The sequence below is a fragment of the Pectinophora gossypiella genome, chromosome 4, assembly GCF_024362695.1.
Source record: "Pectinophora gossypiella chromosome 4, ilPecGoss1.1, whole genome shotgun sequence".
NCBI lineage: Eukaryota > Metazoa > Arthropoda > Insecta > Lepidoptera > Gelechiidae > Pectinophora > Pectinophora gossypiella.
The window spans coordinates 8,247,589-8,272,039 of record NC_065407.1 but is presented as its reverse complement, the minus strand read 5'-3'; the positions used below and the strand labels follow the sequence as shown (position 1 = coordinate 8,272,039).

Here is a 24,451-nt window from a genome sequence, read left to right as displayed (position 1 = left end):
AGGTTGGGTCATGGGTGGCCACTGTAATTTTATCTAATACAGAGATAGGTTGTCTGGGTTGTTGTTGGTTGTCTGGTTGGTGACACCTCTCACGTAAAAGTTGGATCCGCTCTTGGGAGTAGGGTTTCTCAAGATTTTATTTTTAGCTGGAGACAGTAATCAATAGCAATAAAATGCAATGAACTTACGTTTCCTTTGATGGTAAACAGATTGGTAGGTACAGGTTACGTTTAACGCTCGTTACGCTTTTCTTTGACGTTGTGCTGTTGCGGCCCGATCTGGTACTCACAGAAATAACATGTACTTACTTACATAAAGGGATTTCGTTGGTTCGGGCTATACTTTTTAGTAGGGCTAACATGCGCAAAAAGTGATAAAATTATTGAACGATTCAATAAATTTTGTCGAAATCGATAAATTTGTTTCTTTCCCTAACATGCGTGTCACGTGATTTTATTCTTATTTGGGTTCACACATTAGCACCAATCGACAAAACGACAATTATATCGTCAGAATCAATGAAATGACCGCGACAAAAATTTTATCACGTTGCGTATGTTAGCCCTACTGGAGGATTGGCTGATCACCTACGTCACTGTATGGTTATGCAGATTACTGTCATGAGCATAAGCACTATCGTTGTATACAGTTTACAATTTTGTCGCACTAACATATTTGACATTTAGTGAGACTGTTTCATTTGTCAAATAAGTCATTAATGCGACATGGTTCTATATTGTATAGGTCATGTCAATGTTCGTGCATTTTAGAACTTCGTATGGAAAGCGGTCGCATGTTGTATTCAGACTACTTCTGTGTGGTTTTGCTCACCTCATTTAACCATGATTGGAGTGACTGTATGTATGTTCGTATGTTATAACAACATCTCACCGCTGCACATTGGATACGGCCCGGTGGAGAGTGTAGCTATGCGAGCTAATCTTCCCTTCGTCTGGTTGTCTCTGGATCTCTCTCAGCAATATGTCGAATCTGTTCCTCTGCAAACCAACGATACCCAGCGATATGTCGTTTGATTGCATCTCAGCCTCTTCGGTTATTAGGAAACTTTCCAGGTATCGGAGCCGTTCGTTCAAGCTGATCAAAAATAAGATATTCAGGTTTAATGAGGTCCAGTGTTGAGTTGGGTCTACGATCCAGAGGTCCCGGGTTCGAAATCCCGGTGGGGACATATCAGAAAAATCTCTTTGTGATCTCTAGTTTGGTTAGCATACAGGCTGATCACCTTAATGTGTCCATATGTTAAGCCATTAGTCCAGGTTATTACAGATTGATGTAAGTACGTAGTACGGGGCCTTTGGCGGCTCAATACACCAGAGTTGACGAGATTGGTCTTCCACCTCAAGATCCAAGAATGACACTAGTTTGCGATCAAGGGATCTAATCTAACTCTATTACAGAAGCCTAACTGTAACAGCGCTTTCTATAAGTTCTTCTAAAAGTAAAAAAATGTCACAATATTAAAGAATTGTATTAGTTTAAATCTCATCTGTATAATTGGCTGTGTGATAAATGTTATTATTGTAAACAAGATTTAGATTTAGAACATAAAACCTACCAACTGTTTGACAATACATTTGATTCCTATGCGAATAAATGATTGATTTAATTTTGACCAGCAGTAGTCAAAGTAGAAAAGGAAGATAGATAGTATGAATATGCATTTACTTGTCTTTTGGAAGAATTACAGGGAAACTACAAGGAAACAAGGTGGCTAACCTAAAAATGAGCAGGGCAGGCCGATAAGAAAATCGATAATTCAACTAATCTATCACTAGATGTAAGAACGTCGATTTAACTTTATATAAACACTTTACCCTTTGAAATCTATGACACCCAGTCCAAACATTCTGAAGTCGATTTCCCTTACACACTCGATTTCATTGTAAAAGGGCGACCGCATACGCATGGAGCGGTCTGCGCGCACGCAATTTCCGACTCGAACGTTTTGCTCCTGCTGTGATATGTTGCATTCCATATGATGTAAAAGAGTTGTGTTATGCTCCACTATATTGAATTTCTTCGAGCGAAACAATCGATTGATTTCCAACTCTGAAACAATAGGTCTAGGTATAGGTAGGTTTTTTGTCCTATTGAATCTGATATTGGAACTATACACCCGATGAGAGTTATTCACATTCAATGAGAGTTTTTCCTCACCTTATGGTTGTCTGGAAGAAATCGCTTTAAGCGATAAGGCCGCCATTTGCCATGTACTTAGTTAAGAGACTTTTTGTAATTATTTCTTTTTATTTTGGTGCAATAAAGTGTATTTGTATTGTATTGTAATGCCATGGTACAACGAAAGACTTTCCAGGCTACCTTCCTCAAAAAAAAAAATGTTTTTCTTCGTTTAACATTCTAATTTCATGGATAACAGACATATGCATCTTTCAACTTTGTTTTTGCTTATAAATGATAACCCTTTTTATTACACCCAGGCACAATTACATTTTCTACCCATTATTATGTGAATCAAAACAAAGAGAAGCAATATAGGTAGCACCATAATTAATTCTATACATAATATGATCCAAATATCAAGCTACAATTATTTTTATATATGCTTCTGGCATTATTTTACATTGATTTACATTGTGTTTTGGAAGAGGAAGAGGAGCTCGGTGGCGCAGCGGTAAACGCGCTCGGTCTGCGATTGTTGAAGTTAAGCAACTTTCGCAAAGGCCGGTCATAGGATGGGTGACCACAAAAAAAAAGTTTTCATCTCGAGCTCCTCCGTGCTTCGGAAGGCGCGTTAAGCCGTTGGTCCCGGTTGCATTAGCAGTCGTTAATAACCACCAATCCGCACTGGGCCCGCGTGGTGGTTTAAGGCCCGATCTCCCTATCCATCCATAGGGAAGGCCCGTGCCCCAGCAGTAGGGACGTTAATGGGCTGGTGATGATGATGGTGATGATGATGTGTTTTGGAATAATTATGTACCCGAGTAATGAGAAATAAGTAATTATCACGTTAAAGCTATACAACGCCATCTATATTGTTTTGGTGAACGTAGCCTGGAAAGTTCCTCATTATAACAAGCTATTTTAAACACTTGTATGTATGTATTCTTTTTTGCTTTTATTAATTGCGTGTTTACCGAGTTGTTGGTAATTTTTCCGTCCTATTGCCACCCATACTATTTGGACACTTAATCGTATAAGAGGTTCAAATAACATAGCTTCTCTTTTTGACATGGATCTCTGTTTTTTCCCTTTTCCCATGTGATGAAATTTCTTGAAATCGCAACCACCTGTGAAAATAAAAATAAGGTAGTAAGTAAGTAAATATTTTAAGAGTATGGTGACAAGTTTCTTTTACAGCACTGTGGTAGTGCAATGTCGTTAAACTTTCTATAAAATCTCACAAAAAAAAATCAGTTTAAAAAAAATATCGAAATAAAATCTCTTTCGATCTTCGGCAGAGATAAACGCTACAAACTCTTTCTAGGGAGGTCCTTGACTCTGTAAATCAGCAGAATCCAAATTATTTGGTTAATTCATCTTGACGGCCGGCTAACCTGGACGGGGGACCCTCGCCAATTCCCTGCTACACCAGTGCCCATTAGGACTTACTGGCCTGAGAATATGCGAATCTTTTATTCCCAGTTCTCACCTAAAAGCATGTTGCAATATTCCTTGGCGACCAGTAGGCGGAGATCCGTCAGGTTGTCCCGATAGTCGGCCTCAATCTCACTGCTCCGCTCGGTGGGAATCTTCGTCTCCAGTTCTGATCCCCTTTCTGACATTATTTCTGAAATCTGAAACAAAAGTTGTGATAGCTTATTCAAAACCACTAACTGTTATCTTTAGATAATTTATCAGCAAGTGGCAATGGCCTCCGCAGTCCAGTGGTTGGTTGTGCTCACGATTCAAAAGTACCGTGATCGAATCCCGATGGGGAGATCACAAAAATCACTTTGTGATGCCTAGTTTGGTTAGGACATTGCAAACTGATCACCTGATTGTTCGAAAGTAACATGGTTTGTCGTTCGCAGGGCACGTTAAGCAGTCTGTCCCGGCTCCTATTAACCTAAGTGTGTATCTAGTCGTAACATGAGCCATCAGTCAGGGGCTTAGGCGCCTCATTTAGTAAACCTAAGTCCTGAGTTGAAGAGATCGGTCATTATTTTCACGACCTACACCAGAAAAGCAGAAACAAGTGGCATTTTATATATACCTAGAATGGTATTAATAAACCAATTTCAGCTGAGACTGCGCTCAAGATCACGCTCAAGTCCCTGTTGTTTATATAAGAACTGTTATATTTAGGCCAGGTGCGCACTACGAGTTTTTCGCCGCGCGGCAGAAAAAAGCAGCGGCATAATGTCGCACTGTAATACTGTACCAAACAGTTTTGAATTGTATTGCGCGCACTTGACGGCAGAGCCACCGCAGCGGCGCAGTATTACAGTGCGACATTAAGCCGCTGCTTTTTTCCCCCGCGGCGAAAATCTCGTAGTGCGCGCCTGGCCTTAATTGATCTTGAGGTTAGTCTCGCAGCTGAGATTAGTTTATTAATACAACCACTAGTGCCGGAATATTCGACTCACTAAAAACATATTTCCATGTGAGGCGTGACTCTAGTTTTCCATCAATATCAAGTGTATGGTAATCACAACCTGATTCTGACTAGATCTATTTTATAAGGTAATGGTACCTAGTCTCGTATATATGTTATTGTTATATATTTCTATAATTCCTATTGTGGTGGACTTGAGTCACATTACATTCACAAAACACCAGAAAACGACTGACAGCCACACTCACTTGGGCTGAAAAGTACATTATCGTATACCTGCACATAATACTGACAATACAGTATCAATGCTCGTAAGAAGCGATCCGCAGTTTGTGTGTGAAGAGCGTTGATTATCATTGGTGTGACCAGCGCTGCTGGTGCCGTATACAGCACGATATCTTTTACATCCTGAAAAAAAAACATGTTGAGAACGCTTAAGATAGGCAATTTAAATAACGTCGTAAGGCCCAGATGCCTTTTAAAATGCAAAACCCATTGTTTTACTTCAGGGGTATCCAGAAAGGAATGAAAGAAAGAAACGTTTATTATAAAGGACACCAAAGTAACAAATATAAAACAATATACGGAATAAGACATAACTTACAATCAAAACACGCAAGAAAAACAACTTACATAACAGAGTACTAAGAGAAAGACGTGATGTTATGTTATATTCTTTTATTCTTTCTCTGTTTTCTTTGATTCATTATGTACTAACTGCAGCACTATAATACTTTAGCCGAGGAAAAGAAGCTGCAAGAAAAACCTCAGCACAGGGCTGAAGTTCTTTATAAAAACAATATATTGGGTATTTATTTATAATTTAATATACCTATTTAAGTACTTACCTGAAGTGTAACTACGTCTTCTTCTCCATCGAATTTTCTTTGTATCCTTCTTCTGAATTTTTGCTGAAAATAAAGAGGATAAAAACTGCATATTTCTCCCATCAAGTGTCGCTACTGTTGAGTGTTCTTAAATTTTTACAGTACCCCGTACTATTTTAGTACTTAAATAAACATATATAGTTTTGGTTATATTTTTACAGTGTAACCCTTTGCGCAGCGTTTAACTGCAAAATCATAGTGTTGACTTTTTCCAACTGATGCCTTTTTTTTGGTAACTCATCCTTCAAACGGGATACACTCCACGTTAATCCACATTTTATAGAAATTTGTCACACATTATAGTTGGCCTGTATGGAGAACTTTGAAATTTAGGAACACTCAACAGTGCTGCCGTCAACATTTGAGGCTTCTAGTTTTCATCCGCATTGCACGTTTCAAATGGAATCTGTCTATACAATACAAAACAAAACTATCGTACCTACCTACTATACATCAATCGGCGGCGACTCGGCTAATTAGCAAATTCTTTCATGTAACCTTAGGGCGATTTTTCTACAGTAGAGTGCATTTTTTTATACATTGGTCTGGGTTAAAACGAACTGATCATTGCATGATAAGGACTTGTATATTTACAATATCGTTACAATGCTCCTAAGGTAAACGCTCCTATTAACGCCACCCAAAAATCGACATCGTTTACCGCCACCTTTTTTAAATTGCGGATATTTTGAATTGTGTCCGAGATAGAAAATTGATTCAAATGTCAAAAGATACATGTATTAATTGACTATGAAACGAACATACCCCTGAGCGTGGGCAACAACAGTCTAATTTGTGATTGGTCTGTAAGTGTGCAGTGTCCGCGCAAGCAACGCGCTCCATACAAGCCACTACTGAAATGCATAAGCATACAACATTTTTTTCTTAAGGTTTTGTGTCCGATGAAACATAATTTTTCTTCATTTTAGTAATTATAACTACTTGTTAATACGTTTAAGAACTGAGAAAGCATGCTATATTTGATATTTGTGTTAGTTTTAAATGATTAATTTGAGTTTTAAAATGTGGCGGTGATAGAAGCATACATTTGCAGTTTGGTTACTATTACCGCCACCTATGGCGGCGATCGATATTTGTATGATATTTGTATTTTTTAATTATTTAAGGTAACATGCCCAATCATTCATAATGTTATCATCTTATTTTATAGTATGGTTCATGAACTATATTAAAATCTATTAACGCCACACATTTGTTGGAATTCAAGTATCCTGTGCTGCATATAAGTTAATGTATTTTTTTAAGAAATGTATGAACAAGTAGTTGAAGTAATTATGAATTTCTAATTTAAATACTTTAGATATTTATTAAAATATGCTTTGAAACTGGTTATTACATACGTAGCTCTCATTTTGAATATTTATTTGTTTTCTTAAGGCTAATTTTTATGTGGCGGAAATTGAAACACAGAAATTACATACATGTTTCTATTACCGCCACCATAGATTCCCTCTTATGATTTATAGACAGGGTGATGCATTATTCTTCGGACTGACAGAGACGGACGGACAGACCGAAACGGACGGTCAGATAGAGACAGACGGACGGACAGACCGAAACGGACGGACAGATAGAGACAGAAGAACAGACAGAGACAGAAGGACAGGCAGAGACAGAGGGACGGACAGAGACAGACGGATAGACAGAGACAGAAGGACAGACAGAGACAGGCGGACGGACAGAGACAGACGGACGGACAGAGACAGACGGACGGACAGAGACAGACGGATGGACAGAGACAGACGTCAATTATGTATATAAATCTATGAAACCAAAAGATTTTTCTGTAGTTTATGTCATAATTCATTTAATAAAAAAATAACAATAATAATAAAGTTTATTGAAAACTCCCCATACAGAATCATATCGTCGACTCCCGAAATCCTGAGGGAGACAGGGAGTTTCTATAGACAGCTATATTCCACGAAAACATCAGGCGAAAGCATGGCTCGAGACCCTCGAGTCAAGCTTACCCAACACTACACTGAAGATATCCCGGACGTCAGCCTGTACGAGATTAGGATGGCCCTCAAACAGCTCAAAAACAACAAAGCGGCAGGAGATGACAGAATCACAGCAGAACTTCTGAGAGCGGGCGGAACGCCAATACTCAAAGCCCTCCAGAGGCTCTTCAATTCCGTCATATTTCAGGGCAAAACGCAGAGGGCATAGAGCGGAAGCGAGGTGGTCCTGTTCTTCAAGAAAGGTGATAAAGCCCTACTGAAGAACTACAGACCTATCTCTCTTCTGAGCCATGTCTACAAGTTGTTTTCGAGGGTCATTACGAATCGTCTCGCTTGCAGATTTGACGACTTCCCGAACAAGCCGGTTTCCGAAAAGGCTTTAGCACCATAGACCACATCCATACGCTGCGGCAGGTTATACAGAAGACCGAAGAGTATAATCTGCCACTTTGCTTGGCGTTTGTGGACTATGAGAAAGCCTTTGATTCGATCGAGACCTGAGCGGTGTTGCAGTCTCTTCAGAGGTGCCAAGTGGACCATAGGTATATCGAAAAGCTAAGGGACCTCTACCAAAATGCCACTATGTCAGTTCGAGTACAGAACCAGAGCTCTAATCCGATCCAACTGCAGCGAGGAGTGAGACAGGGAGATGTCATCTCTCCGAAACTGTTCACTGCTGCATTGGAGGATATTTTTAAGCTTCTGGACTGGAAAGGATTTGGCAACAACATCAACGGTGAGTTCCCGACGCACCTTCGATTTGCCGATGATATAGTCCTAATGGCTGAGACCCTGGAAGAACTGAACACCATGCTCGAGCATCTCAGTAACGCATCCCAACGAGTGGGTCTTAGCATGAACATGGCAAAAACAAAAATTATGTCCAACGACCATGTCGCACCCACTCCAGTTCAGGTTGGGAACGTTACACTCGAGGTTGTAGACCAGTACATTTACCTAGGACAAATAATCCAGTTAGGTAAGTCCAACTTCGAGAAAGAGATCTCTCGTCGGATCCAACTCGGATGGGCAGCGTTCGGGAAGCTGCGGAACATCTTCTCGTCCAAAATACCAGTGTCTCAAGACGAAAGTCTTTGACCAGCGCGTGTTGCCAGTGATGACCTACGGCAGTGAGACGTGGCCGCATACTATGGGTCTCGTGAGGAAGCTCGGTGTCGCTCAGCGGGCAATGGAGAGAGCTATGCTCGGTATTTCCCTGCTTGATCGAATCAGAAATGAGGAGATCCGCAGGAGAACTAAAGTCACCGACATAGCTCGGAGAATTGCAAAACTCAAGTGGCAGTGGGCAGGACACATAGCGAGGAGAACCGATGGCCGCTGGGGCGGAAAGGTTCTGGAGTGGCGACCACGTGTCGGACGACGCTCAGTGGGTAGGCCCGCTACAAGGTGGACCGACGATCTGGTGAAGGTGGCGGGAAGCCGCTGGATGCGGGCAGCGCAGGACCGATCGTTGTGGAGATCCTTGGGGGAGGCCTATGCCCAGCAGTGGGCGTCATACGGCTGTTGATGATGATGATTATTGAAAACAATTCGTTTACAGTTTTTGTTGGAACGCTGTCTTTCAAACTAGGTGAACCTGTATTTTGAGAGACAGTGCCTTCCCAATTTATGTATCTATTAACTACATTAACAGTGGTAAAAACAACTTTTTTTTTAAATAAAGTATTTTATTGTACCTGAATAGTTGGTTAGATATCTCGTTGGCGGTATTCGATGCAGCAAAGGCGGTAATAGAAAGAAACCGCAATTTATGTGGCGGTAATAGAGGAAAGTGAGTTTTCGGACATAAAATTATTTTTTATCCAAAATATTCACTCAAAATTAAAAATTCTTGATGTATTTAGCAGAAGACAGTCATAACAATACAAATAAAATAAATAAGCTGCACTAGCAAATACAGAAGTACTTAATTTCTGAGCGGTAATCAGAGCATAGCTTAACCTGGCGGTAATAGGAGCGTTTACCTTACATACTTTTAGGTCCCTTCAAACTCATTTAAAGTATCATATCAAAGTTAGGTAAACTTTAGAGGTCAAATCAGGTTAACTTTGCAATTTGTACAAGATTTTTTGTTTAATCTACGGTAACCTGACATTAGCCGAGCTAGTACCCTGTTTAGTTTTAAGTCTTACATTTCATATATGTTCTTCTTCTTCCTTGCGCTATCCCACTTTAGGTGGGGTCGGCTCTCCTAATTTTGCGGCGCCATGACATTCTGTCTAGGGTTGTCGGGTCGGGTAAATTTTCATTTTTTAATAATCGGGACATGCTGGTCCACCAAGTATAAGGAGGGCGTCCTCTGCCTCTTTTGTTCTCAGGCAGGCAAAGAGCTGTGTGGACTACATGCTGCTGGTCTCTCCGCATTACGTGGCCATACCACCTCAAACGACTTTCTTTCAGCTTATCGGGTATAGGGGCTACTTTGAAGCTTCCGCGAACATACTCGTTTCTAATTTTGTCTTGCCTAGTCACCCCTCCCGACCATCGAAGCATTTTCATCTCAGTCGTATGAAGTTTTTGTGTGTGCGCCTCTTTAAGCGGCCAGCATTCCGATCCGTACATCAGCGCAGGTCTCACGGCCGTCTTATAAATTTTGCCTTTGATGCGGACTGGCATACGCGGGTCACAAAGCACACCTATAAGGGTTCGCCATTTTTGCCAACCAACATTGATCCTATGTGCAACATCAGCTTCTACCTCTCCGTTTGCAGCGATAACCGAGCCAAGGTATTTAAATTGTGCTACTCTTGGAACTGGTGTATTGTCGGGGTACAAAATAGTAGATGTGCAGGTACTGTTGCTGAATTGACATTCCATGTGCTCAGTTTTGGAGCGACTAACTTTAAGCCCAGCATTCTCCAAAGCGCTAAACCACGAATGTAGTGCTGCTTGTATCTGGGTGGCATCATTAGCAACCAGCGCAATATCATCCGCATACATAAGATTCCAAGGCAATGGAGTTTGGATGTCTTTTGTGATCAGATTCTTTCATATATGTTCAAATTTTAATATTAAGAAGTTAATGTAACGTCTTAAACCTAAATAGGAAAGAGAGGAAGGGGTAGACCTAGGAGAACATTTATGAAACAAATAAAAGAGAAGGTGCAGGTCGTATCGTATCAGGAGGTGAAGGTTTTGGCGGGAAGAAGAGAGGAATGGCGATTACTCCACCGACAAGAGGGCAGCTCTTAAATAAAGAGAGAGAAACCTAAAAAAGATTTTATCTATCTATCTATCTATCTATCTACCTGTGATTGGCGAACCAACATTATACTTATTGTAACAATCCTTTGTTGTATTGAGGGGCCTTTGCCTCAGAATGGATGTTGTATTTTCTTTATAAATAAATAAAAACTATTTACTACTTTTTCATTTACTCAGGTACCTGTTCAAGGACATCCAAATTATCTTTGAATTCGATAGGGCCAACTACAGCTGCTGGTATGAAGACAGTTTGTTGTGACTCCGCGACTACATCACTGAAATCAGATTGATAAACGTGTACAGGAAGACAAATAGATTACAGAAAAGACGAATAAATAGTTCAGCTTATTTTAACATTTTCTAGTAAAAGTCACTTAAAAAAACAGTCAATAATAATAACAGTTATACTTTTAAATCACGGATGGTGTTCACAAATCTAATGTAATAAACAATAAAACAAATAAGTATGTCGATATTATTTAACCTTATTTTAGTTGTTACAATAAGTATACACATTCCATTCACGAACGTTTGTTCACTTCTCCGATTCAACACGTAAATGAAGTTGTACGTAGTTTTCCAAATAAATAAACAAGCAGGTAGTAGAGCCGTTATCTAACTTGTTGGTATTCATGACATCCTCTACATCATTGAGTTTCCACAATTTATGTGGGGCAACAAAATTTTCTCGGTGTTGGAGAATATCGAGAAAACCACGCGCCGTCTATTTCATATCTTTGTTTCTACTTTAAAATGTATGTAAAATATTGTTTCAAATGCTATTTGAAGAAATTGCAGAATAAATTCAAAGGCATATGTGTTTTGCTGTGTACGGTCACGAGCATTAATATGTATACACTTGGTACCATGTCACATTAACTTTTTTGACAAATTGAACTGTAAGTCTCACTAAATGTCAAAAATATGTTAGTGCGACAGAGTCCTAAAGTGGGTACATTATATTTCTCATGACTGTACCCAATTTTCATCCAATGAGGGACTTTCCAGGCTACGTTCCCCAACAGTATAGATGGCGTTGTTCAGATTTAATGTGATAATTACCTATTTTCTCATTGCTCGGGTACATAATTATTTATAAATTTAATGTAAGGGCAGAGGCATACATTGTTGCTTGATATTTGAATCAGATACTTACGTATTATGTTGCTACCTATATAACTTTACCTATATAACTTCTCTTTATTTTGATCAGAATAATAACAATAACAAAATACCTCAGTGTCTCAAGACGAAAGTCTTTGACCAGTGCGTGTTGCCAGTGATGACCTACGGCAGTGAGACGTGGCCGCATATTATGGGTCTCGTGAGGAGACTCGGTGTCGCTCAGCGGGCAATGGAGAGAGCTATGCTCGGTATTTCCCTGCTCGATCGAATCAGAAATGAGGAGATCCGCAGGAGAACTAAAGTCACCGACATAGCTCGGAGAATTGCAAAGCTGAAGTGGCAGTGGGCAGGACACATAGCGAGGAAAACCGATGGCCGCTGGGGGAAGGGTTCTGGAGTGGCGACCATGTGTTCGACGACGCTCAGTGGGTAGGCCCGCTACAAGGTAGACCGACGATCTGGTGAAGGTTGCGGGAAGCCGCTGGATGCGGGCAGAGCTGGACCGATCGTCGTGGAGATCCTTGGGGGAGGCCTATGCCCAGCAGTGGGCGTCGTGTCGTACGGCAGATGATGAATAACAATGGATGGAAGATGTATTGTGCCTGGGTGTAATAACAAGGGTCATATACCTTAAAACACTGGAAAGTCACTCATTCGATCAAGTGGTTTACAAAACAGATAGACAGATGGAGTTACTTTATTTAGCATTTAGAATATGAATATGGATGAATTGGTTATAATATTAACCACTGATTACAGACTGGCAATGTTTGTGGCACAGCCTAACTTATTCGGTAAAGCTTAAAATTCGCTTCCAGATTTTGGGGCAACTGATCTCATCGATGTATTTTATTTGGTATAGGGTCGTCTCACACAGCTTCCGTGGTCTAGTGGTTAGAGCGTTAGGCTCACGATCTGGAGGTCCGGGTTCGATTCCCGATGGGGACATTGTCGAAATCACTTTGTGAGACTGTCCATTGTTTGGTAAGGATTTTATAGGCTTGAATCACCTGATAGTCTGAAAAAATAAGATGATTCCGTGCTTCGGAGGGCACGTTAAGACGTTGGTCCCGGCTATTATCTGTTAAAATACCTCCACCAACCCGCAGTGCAGCAGCGTGGTGGAGTATGCTCCATACCCCCTCCGGTTGATTGAGGGGAGGCCTGTGCCCAGCTGTGGGACGTATGTAGGTTGTTTATGTTTATGTAGGGTCGTCACCTTATAAACTTCAGCCCCGAAGTGGCAGTGTCCCACTCCCAGTGCCCGTCACAGTACAGGCAAGCTATAGATTCCTCATCATCGTCGTCTTCAAACATTGCAGTTTATATAAGAAAAAATACACAGAGCAATCCTTATTTGTTAAACGAAAATATAAGGAAAAAAATAAGTATAAAAAATTAAAATAAAGTTATAAAAATAAAAATCAGATTAAAATTCAAAAGTAAAGTCAAAATAAAGTATTAAAAATGCTACGTCATGGTTACGGTTGACAGGCTGGTAGGCTAACACGAAGTCATAGAGCAATACGGATCTTGAGTGTTTCCGCTGAGTCTGGAATAAAAACTTCTTGTTTTCATTATTTTAAACCACATTGACTCCATACCATGTGGGTACTTAGTTCGTCTTAATGACACACAACATTATATAGTACACCCAAGGCAGTTCAGAGTTGTTGAGATTTGATCTAACAGGAAGCTCGGTGACGTGTGGGTACTTTGTTCATCTTGCGATGGATGTACCTCTGGCTACCCCAATTGGGATATAGTCGTGAGCTTATTTTGATGACTATACACATCATCGATACTTACTATTCGTTAATGTTTCGTTTCGTGTTATCTCAACTGAAGCTCAAATGATATGACAAGTACAAGTTGGGGTATAATGTAGGTACTCGTACCTCTCGAAGAAGCACTTTGAGAGTGGCTGACGGACCGTGAGTCTCCTCACCCCGATGAGTTTATAACGAGTTCATGCTCCGATGTGCTGGAAACTCGGGCAAGGGCGAACGTAACGTGTTTATATATTTCCTATACAATATACAACTCCCTGTGATCAGGTAATAATAACTTAGGCATTGGATATATGTACTCATTAAACATGTTTCCATTGGAATAACCAATAAACAGCATTAAGCTTCAAACGCAGGATTAAAATACGTAACCCAAATATGGTTCACTTGAGTTTGCGATTCACATTGACTGTCCCGTCACGAGCAAAAGCATTGGCTCGAAATAGTTTCGTTTTCTGTGGCGTGGAAGTAATTTCGTTTGACCCCTCTCTATCGTCAGGTTGACAGTACGTGAATGGAACGGGCTTACAGTTACAGCCTATGATTAAACAATGTTGGACTAAAAAAGTTGGCGGATATTTTTCCGCCTTTGGAGCGCGGAGGCTGGACTTTGTGGTCCAGTGGTGTGTGGTATCGAGTATCGAGTGCGACTGATGTTCAGTGGGTCCGGCGCGCGCCGCGGGCTGTCACTCGCCCGTGTGCACGCTGCACTGAAAACTCCGACAATAAAGCCCGCTCTGTTAATTTCCGAAACAGGTCAATTGATACTTACGATTTTTACCCTCGACGGCATGGAAATGGGCTGTGTATTTAAGTTTTTTATCTCTTGAAACTAATTTTTATTTTGTTTGCGAGGTACGGCTGAATAAAAATGCCAGTCAAAATGACTTCGAGTAAATAGACACTTAGCCTGACCATGGTACTTATAAAAATATAAGTTTGATAATTAAAACTCTAGGGAAAAATCTCGCTCTAAAAAGTATGAAACAAGAACATATTCTATTCTCCAAATAATGTTTAGCTGACTGCCGTGGTCGCATGCCGTGGTAAGGAAACTCTTGGGACAGATTGGAATTTGACCACGGATATTTTTTTTAATGTTGGGGTCTTATTTATCAAGATAACGTGCTTCCATTATGTATTTGTGTAAGATTTAGATATAAAACCTATCAGGAACATGTCTGTGCAGTTGTTATTCAATATGTACATATTTGTTGATACCCAGTACATACCATTCGAAGAAAAAAAATCTTTCGTCCTCAGCGTATGTCCTCTAGAGGGCGCCACATTAAATTTAGAGAAACGTCACATAGCCTACTTATAACCACCGGAAAATTAAAACGCTTCTGGTGACACCTAATTTGTTAAATTCTAACAAGTCGTTTAGAAGTTAGGTGGTAAGAGACGTATATATTACTCCTTTTTGATTCACCGCAGTCGGGTAAAAACAAGGTAAGTAAGTATGCTCAACAGTGACAACTAACGTTTTACGATTAGCAGCGCTTGTTGCCATTTTGTAAAAAATTCATTACTGACGACTAATGTTTTTAATTTACTTTGCAAGTCAATTCAATTTTTAGTAACAGATTTACTTACAGTTTTAACGATTTTTATATGTGAGTTAAGTAATTCGCTTAATTTCCAATAATAAAATTGAAGTCCTTGGAATGTTGGAGGTACCAACTTAGTGGTAACATTCATGTACTTACCTAACACTATAAATAATAATAAATAAATAAAATAATCTTTATTTTCCCTTCACAAAGGTAACACAAATTATGTAAACTTAACTAAGGTAATGATACACACTATAGTGCCTTTGTGACAGACTGGTGTCGATACTAGGTGTGACCCTGTGTGACAGATCACCAGGCTCCCAACCTCTTACGGAACTCCTAATTTATAACCTTAGAACTATAGAAAAGTGAAGCTAAACAAAACATAAAATATAAAAATTGAGTGGTACACAAAAGAAGTATGTAAACGTAAAGATTCTGTGTGCGTTTGAGTGCGTGTGTGTGTGAATGTGAGCGCGCGTCTGTGTGCGCACTTACGTCACTAAACAGCTAGCAATGGCGGATTTCATAGAATTGAGCATAAGTACCTTGTTTATTATACCATTGACTTAACGACGTAACACTAGTTATTTTATCACTTGTACACTTCCGTCAGGGAATAGTGAAAGTAGTATAATATATTCAACACAAGTACATAGTGTAAGCTGACAATAAACAGAGTGGATGTTCAGAAAGCGAGCGGAGGAAGCTGTAATCAAAGTTGCAAGTCCTCGGATTTGGAACACGACTTTACGAATGACACCCAGCTTACTAACGCCAATAGCTCTATAGAAGAAATCGCTCCTGAAATCCTAGTATTAACTTCACTCGATCTACTTCAGATACAATCAATATTTAGCATTGTTACCACATACTTCTACTACTAAATGCAACATACGTAATACATCAGTAGGTAGGTACCACAACATAACTCTAAATACCTACATAATTACGTAGGTACCTATATGTCCTTTACCGTGATGATGGTTACCTATTTGAAATACATTTGACAATACTTCTGAATGATAAGTAGGTATTATAATATCATAACAATGCCTTCGTCGATTTTCACGACATACGTAGTTATGCTTAACGACATGTAGCATGGTAAATTCTCATTTATTGATATCTCTTCATGTAAGTTTTCTATTTATGTAAGTACTTAAATGAAACATATTGATAACTCTGTAATATTAAGCGTGTTCTAACAATATTTACATTGTATAGAGATAAACTGAGCTCTGATTCAGCTATGGAATGCAGATCTAGGTATATGTATCGCCTTGACCTTGCTTTAATTCAGACTCTTTGATAGACAGCGGCGGTCGACCACAAAGGAGCACATTCAGGCCATTCATTCACTATAGATCACTCGCATGCTCCTTCTGCTATAAGATACACTGTCGATTATAATCCTAGTACATTCAATCATAAAGTTAAAAGTTAAGTGAAGATGCCCGTGGTGTCGCAAATAGTTGTTCAGAAGGAATATGAAAAAAATACAAATATAAAACCATCGGATATAAAGTGTATACGGGATTGGTTATCGAAGCAACCTCACCTGCCGAAAGATCACATCACTGGTAAGTAGGAATGAAATATGGTGGCCTACTCGTAAAAGGCCACATTGGACAAAAAAAAATTAGAGGGTAATATAATTATAGCAAATTGCACTTTGTCATTATTAGCTTCAATGTAGCTTTTTTAGCCCGCATTTAGTTTTCGTCTGACGACTAACCTTTTGATCTACCTATTTATTTCAAAACTGTTTAAATATTTACCAACCTAATTTTAAAATTTATGAGGTACTTACCTGCTCTATTGAATTTAAGCATATATAATATGTATATGCACACAATGGAATTGAACACTATTGTGTAACGACAAATTAATTTTTTGCCTACATACATGAACTAGAAAAATAACAAGCTAGACTATTAATTCGCCTCTTCAACCCAGGCCGTCAGACGGCTTGTGTTTGAGCCTATTGTATCATTTGGATTGTTTTCAGATTTAGATCTAATTCTGGCATTCCATTGTTGCGAATGCTGCAGTGATACGACCAAACGCGTCATTGATCTCAACTACACTTTGAGGTCGTTGTTCACTTTTTATCAGCTGAGGACAATAGACGAAAGGCTGGAGGGTGCTCTACGCACTTGGTGGGTTTTCTTTATAAAACTAAATATTATGTGTAAAACAAAGGACTCTCGACTAGAATTATTATTGTTTTAAACGCAGAATGGTAACGAGAAAAACAATTATCCATTTAGAATTGTATTTTATTTGCAAATAAAAAAGTACATTTGAAGACTAGAGACGTAATTTTTGATATTGTAAAGACTCTGGCAGTGCTTTAGGTGAATTGGTCAGACCAAAGTTTAAACATTTTTTGTGTGTAATTATATAAGTATAAAAAATAATGACTTACTAAAACAATGACAATATATTTTTATTAAGGCTAATCACTCCGTTGGCCACAACGACAAAGAAAGGTTATCGAGCAATATATTGTCAACTGTTGGACTCAGATTCACAGAAATTCATATACGGCGATGTTGTCAGGTAAAACACATTATACTTATTTAAACTTTTTTTTCTAGTTGTGGGTTACCTTCGTATTTTATAGTATCTTATTCTGTTTGTAGAGCTTTCGTTATGATCATGGACCTGTGGTTATCTGAAGAAGGAACAGCACCGGGAACTGTTGTCATAGTCAACATGGACAAAGTGTCACTGGGCCATGTGTCCCGAATCGACCTCACAGTAGCGCAACAGTTTTTCTACTTTTTACAGGTTCATACTTACAAGTCGATATCTTATACCTGGTCTATATATACAGAGAGTTAGTGACATCGTAACGAGACTTTGAGGGATGATTCAGATCATTTGAGTTGATATCAGATGGAGTTTTCCGTCGCAAAAGTATGGAACTGAAATAATTTAAAAAACACTAAAACTTTAGTGACTTTTCCGACAGGAAATTCCACTTGTTATCAACTCAGAATCATGGTCTGAATCATCCCCCTCAGTATTCGTTATGGTGTCTCATCCACTTGTATGGCTACCTGTACGTACTTGTACGGGGTGTAAGTGACATCATAACGAATACTGAGGGGGATGATTGAGCTCATTATTCTGAGTTAATATCAAGTGAAATTTTCCATCGCAAAAGTATACAATTAAAAATAATTATACCTAAAAAACACATAAAAGATATGAATTTTGCTGCTTTAGAAGCTGAATCATCCCCCTCAGTATTCGTTATATGTAGGCCATGTGACCCTCGTCGCTTTACCTTCTACTTAGTTTTTGTTTATAAATTGATAATAAAATCTCTCTCATGTTTTGGCCTTTTAGGAAGCCATGTTCGTTCGACTTAAAGAGTTCCATTTCATAAATGCTCCAAGTTTCATGGACAACTTGATGTCGATGGTGAGACCGTTCATGAAAAAAGAATTACTGGAGATGCTTCAGGTCCACCCAGCTGGTTCTTCTACTGTGCAAGAGTACATACCCATAAGTGCGTTGCCTAAAGACGCCGGGGGAGATAATAAGAACGGGGAACAATTAAGAGGTAATATCGTTTCTGTCATGTCATTTCAATAAAATATGACCCTCTCTCTCTGCCTGATGAAACAAGAGACGACGGCATTCTAATAAATAATAACGGTAGTTTCCAACTAGTCATATCAGCTACTTTTTACTAAACATCAAAACATAAAATCACTTACTATGGAATTTGTATGAAAAAGCAACCTTTGACGTCACAGAAAAATATGACAAAATGTCGCACTTATTATTACATTTTTCTTCAAAGTTCATAAACAAGTTAAATAGAGAAAATAAAACTTTTTTGTCACCTTTAGATCTGTCTATATTTAGTAATCAGATTTTCATATTTTTTCTTGATCTAGGAAACTATTCAATTGCATTATAAGTAAAGTAATGTACTTACTGTATAAAAATAAACGTTTAATTTTCAGATGAAATATGGAATAAACTGAAGGCGAACGAAAACTTTTTTCAGGAAGAATCGAAATGCAGAGTAGACGAATCGAAACGACCCGGTGGGTCTAAGAACTTGAGCACATTTTTCAGTGGCATAGACGCCTCATTTAAAAGATTGGAAATTGACTGATGGATCCGATAGTAGGTTACAAGGTACTTTGTATAAAACGGGTAAAATGCAAATCAACCATTAAGATAAGTAATGTCATGAGGTTTTTCATTGTTACGTACAAGCTTTTGCCTTTGGCTTCGGTCGAGTAGACTTCAGCTATCTGTAAGCACGTCCGTAACACGGATTTCGATCTACCTATGTGCCGATTTTTACCTAAATCAGTGCAGTAATTTGGGAGTAAAAAAAATGTTATTATGATAACAAATATTACTTTCTAATTTATAAATAATACTTATTAGGTACTATAGATTTATATAAGCTCACGATTATATTCCGATTGGATAAGCCAAGTCAGGTCTATCAATCGCAAGATGAACTAAGTACCCACACCTCACCGAGCCTTCTTTTAGATCAACGTGAGAGGTGTAGAGACGACTATAATGGTAACTGCACTTAAGTTAAATTAATAACTCATTGCAAGTTCGGTACCGGGGTTCCCGATTGAGAAGGAAGCCGGTGTACCGCAGTGACTATTATAGATTGATTTGTATAGATTTACAGTCGTAACATAAAGCCATGCTATATCAAAAAGCGCATGGCTATTAATTTGACGAAGAGAATGCTTTCCTATAACTGTAGTGTGCCTTATATTTCCAGAACGAGCAAGCTTGTTTCTATTGTCCACCTGTCCATACTGTATTACAGTTATTACAAGGCTTCAAGGAAATGTTAAGATCGTATGAAGGCTTGGAAGTGAACCTGACTCCCTCATTGTTGGGGTAATAGCAGCTATTGTTGTGTTAGCCAGTGTTGTTGTATGCTGCGGAATTGTAATTGTTGAACAACATACCAAGTTGCGAACCTTACTGATTTAATACCTGCATTTTCATGAAACTAACGAGAACATTTCAATCATATTTGCTACTAAAACCCTTCTACATCCTATTAGATAACAGGATAAATGCAGAAGAAGATTTTTTAAAGTTTAAAATAAATATAGGGTGTTAGCGACATTGTAACGAAAACTTTGTGGGATGATTCAGACCATGATTCTGAGTTGATAACACGTGGAATTTTCCGTCGCAAAAGTATGGAACTGAAAATAATAAAAAAAACACAAAAATTTCCATGAATTTTCCGACAGGAAATTCCACTTGACATCAACTCAAAATCATGGTCTGACTCATCCCCCTCAGTATTCGTTACGTTGTCACTAACACCCATACCTACTTGTATGGCTATCTGTATGTACTTGTGCGGGATGTAAGTTATATCGTAACGAATACTGAGAGGGATGATTCAGTTCATTATTCTGAGTTAAGAACAAGTGAAATTTTTCATCGCAAAAGTATAAAATTGAAAGTAATTTAAAAAAGCTAAAAAAAAACATGAATCTTGCGACGTTAAATTCCACTTGATATTAATGCAGAATCATGGTCTGAATCATTCCCCTCAGTATTCGTTACGATGTCACTAACTTCCTGTATATTTGTACAGTAAGTACCTACGTTTATTTTTTTAGGAATATACTTACTTCTCAGCTAATTCAAATCTAGACTGTTTTGGTGCTTATTATAGAAGCCAATGCGTGCGGTATTTCATTATCACATTGAAGTAAATTGCTTGTAACAAGACCCCTTTATTAATTTGACCTCCTCAAAGATCGACATTGTGGTACCGTGTTTGTTGCTAGCTCGCTTGTAGATAAGCCACCAATCATTCGAAAACAAATTGCATCTGGTCACTATTGTCATATAATACATGCTATTGTTATGTACTTACTATAATAGTGTTATACACAGTACATACTTACAATGAAAATGCGAGGTCGACCTTTGACATTGGTGCTGATTCCTGTACACACCACATAATTTTATTTTAAGTTATACCTGTCATTTTCTTATACGCTGAAAAAGAAAGGGACGGGTAATGGACAGGCATAAAATTTATAGAACACACGTCATGTTTAGGCAGAAATTTAAAAAAGCCCTTCCAAAATTTTATATTTTTCAATAACCCGACAGAATTAAGTTGACAGCATACGTCAAATGGGTTGATGAGATGCCTATTTTATTAGTTCGGGTTATTTAACCTTTTTATTGGTTTTAAAATTTACAGTTGTCTATCATCCGTCCTTTTCTTTTCGGCGAATAAAAAAATACAGGTATAACTTAAAATTAAATTAGGATGTGTCTGCAGGAATCGGGGCCAATGTCTGTGTAAAGATCTTGTTTTCGATGTACCCTTATTATACTAAAAGTTCGCGTGTAATAAATTTAAAATAAGTTGGATGAAGTAGTTTTAATAAGTTACGATTGTTCTACAGGAAGGTCGGTGCAGACGCTCCAGACCAAAACACAAAGCGTAAGAGAGAATCTAAAGGATTTCAAACTTCGACAGCCAAAAAAGTCTATTAAAAGTTCCATCTGAAATTTCACAAACTTAATTCAAATTTCGCTCGCTTGTAAGTTCGCAGCGGAACTTTATTTCGTTACCTTCATTTAATTTCCTTATTTTCGTTATCACTTTGCATCTGTCTACAGGTGCTTGATTCCACGGTTCAAATTTTAATACAAAGTTTGTGTAAAAAAACCGGTAAAGTGCGCAGTCGCAGTTAGGTATCGAGGCTTCCCGTGTTTTTTTTTTCTTAGTGTCTAATACTCCGCCTGTTATTATAACTTTTTGTCTTGCAGCACATTAGATGGTCCAAATGCAGATGTAGATTTTTTTGTAATGTAGGTTGTTACCATATAAAATTTTCGTATTTTTTCTTTTACTTGTCCAGTGGGTGAGTTGTGCAATTACATGATTATGGTAGGTTACGATGATTCAGAAATTAAAATATGTGAACTAAATGGCCGAATCTTTTATTGTGTTGACTCTGCATAATTACTTTACCTGTCGCACTGAGTAAAAGAACATTGAGAGACGGATAACAAACTGATCCTGTATGGGTTCCGTTTTTCCTTTTCATATCATCATCATCATCAGCCCATTAACGTCCCCACTGCTGGGGCACGGGCCTTCCCTATGGATGGATAGGGAGATCGGGCCTTAAACCATCACGCGGGCCTAGTGCGGATTGATGGTTATTAACGATTGCTAATGCAGCCGGGACCAACGGCTTAACGTGCCTTCCGAAGCACGGAAGAGCTCGAGATGAAAACTTTTTTTTTATGGTCACCCATCCTATGACCGGCCTTTGCAAAAGTTGCTTAACTTCAACAATCGCAGACCGAGCGCGTTTACCGCTGCGCCACCGAGCTCCTCCTTTTCATATATGGAACTCTAAAAAGGCCAATTTCAATATAAAATGTTGAAATGGAAAGCTATTACCTAAGTACTAGGGAATAAATAAAAATTGATTTACGATAAAGTTTTCAAAGTTTGCAAGCTAGAACGATAATACGTTCAAAATGCACACATGAAGTGGTGCGACATTTTTATAAATCTTCTGCAATATTGGTTCGCATGTTGTATTGTATCGATAGTGTACAATGATGCCTCCGACAAAAGCGTAATGGCCGAAAATAAAATGGCTAAAGCAGGCGCTGCAATCGGTGCACCATTGTCCCTAAATGCGGCACAAAAGAAATTCTCGTCGAATTTAGCGAAAAGCGCACGTTCGCTGAGATAAAAGACCACGTAACCTAACACGAATTTATGTTTTGTAGCGACGGTCTAACCACTCGCATAGCTCACACGAAAGTTCCCAACTTACCAGATATTGGGGAAATTCTCGCGACCAATTGTATGGTAATAATTTCATAAACCTTTGAAACTTATTTTAGATTTATGTAGGATCACGTAGATGTTACAGAGTTTTCTAGTTTCTATTATAGTTACAATTATACAAGTCTGTACACTGTGAGATTAAATGTTATCTTTTACAGCCCTGTTTTGAGTCTAGAACTTTAGCTCGTAAAGTTTTATGTGCATGCCGACATTAATGTTTTGTGTGGCTAACCGTATTTGGGATAAAGCTCCATTTCACCGTATTTTACATATATTAATTATTATTAACGTTTTCTATGACGTTTAACTTAACCTTTATATTATTTTAATGTATACCGCATGATTTCATTGAGGAGTTCGTTGAACTCTTTTCTAAGGGGGTTAATAATTATTAGCATGATAAGGAAACAAGCCCCTTACCGCTTACGCTACTCTTTGTGGTTAATGTTCATCACATCAATTGTTGACCGATTAAAAATAAACTTGGACGGAATAAAACACAATTTCATAAAAAAAGAAGTTCCGTTTATTTTCTAGAATATCTACAAGGTTTGCAATTCCCACACAATTCTCCATCTCAGGTTGTAAAGTAGGTTAAATGAGTTTGTGTGATTATATTGCTACACGAGCGCGGTCACACTTAGTTTATTAATGAGAAGAGCAACTACACTGGTACACACTGCAAGTAGACGCTCAATCTTGTGCATAACGATGGTCACCCGGGCGCCGCCGGACTGGCCCGGCCCTGGTGAATTTATTTATAGTTACGACGCATCCATAATCAAAACTCAATGAATAATATTGCTTACATCTGTGAAACAATTTCTTAATCACACACGTTCCAAAATAAAAATGTAACAAAAAAAGCGATGCTCATTCACAATAACTACCTTTTGTGAATAGAACGAAAGGCTTCAATACTAAAATCGGTGAACAGAATAAAGTGCATGTGCTGTTACATAGTAAATAATTCTGGCGAGAGCTCCGCCATCCGCACTCGCAATAAAACGAACAATGCAATTTAGCTAGTGCAGCATTCACGCGAGGGTTCCTCTGTAAAACTTGGTTGTTTCCACCGATCCCACACAACTGTCGATAACCCAAACATACAACCGATATAATGGAAATCACTACCGCAACAATATTTACAGCAGGTGCTGTCATATCAAAATAAACTGGTTTGCAAAAAACAACCGGCAGCGGTCACGTGTGTCACTGCGAAAATAGTTTTTCAGTTGAAATTAGTCCGTTCTAATGAAGCGTGAAATGACGTAGAATAGTTTCTAGAAACACGATAGGTATATAGTATATAAAGCGCAGTTGAAGTATTCTGAAAGTCACAGTGACGCGGCGATTCAGGAGGAAAGTGTAAACCGGACAACACGACACGTTTCCTCATAAAATGCAGCGGCGTCCGATTTGTGGGAATAGCATATAAAAATTTCAAAGAGCCTGTATGCGCGTGCAATGTCCGCGGCCGTATCACTC

General features: G+C 38.7%; 1 protein-coding gene across 2 annotated transcripts; it reads left to right on the top strand.

Annotated features, from left to right (window-relative positions):
* The first annotated feature begins 16,437 nt into the window (after nucleotides 1–16,437).
* On the top strand, nucleotides 16,438–22,083 carry LOC126366555 (alpha-tocopherol transfer protein-like). 2 transcript variants are annotated; one of them, XM_050009707.1, is made up of 7 exons: nucleotides 16,438–16,688; nucleotides 17,117–17,267; nucleotides 17,566–17,670; nucleotides 17,754–17,901; nucleotides 18,466–18,682; nucleotides 19,092–19,269; nucleotides 21,555–22,083. In XM_050009707.1, exons 1-6 carry the CDS (start codon nucleotides 16,559–16,561, stop codon nucleotides 19,244–19,246), a joined length of 906 nt encoding a protein of 301 aa, XP_049865664.1. In that variant the 5' UTR covers nucleotides 16,438–16,558; the 3' UTR covers nucleotides 19,247–19,269; nucleotides 21,555–22,083. The 2 variants fall into 2 exon arrangements, with proteins under 2 accessions (XP_049865664.1, XP_049865663.1); XM_050009706.1 differs by having other exon boundaries at nucleotides 19,092–22,083.
* The last annotated feature ends 2,368 nt before the right edge of the window (nucleotides 22,084–24,451 follow it).

Bases quoted from the DNA above. Each gene is read 5' to 3' on its own strand.
- LOC126366555 (XM_050009707.1), top strand. From the start codon at position 16,559: ATGCCCGTGGTGTCGCAAATAGTTGTTCAGAAGGAATATGAAAAAAAT. The intron at 16,689-17,116 runs GTAAGTAGGAAT...GATTGTTTTCAG, and splicing joins GCCGAAAGATCACATCACTG to ATTTAGATCTAATTCTGGCA. The intron at 17,671-17,753 runs GTAAAACACATT...TTCTGTTTGTAG, and splicing joins ATATACGGCGATGTTGTCAG to AGCTTTCGTTATGATCATGG.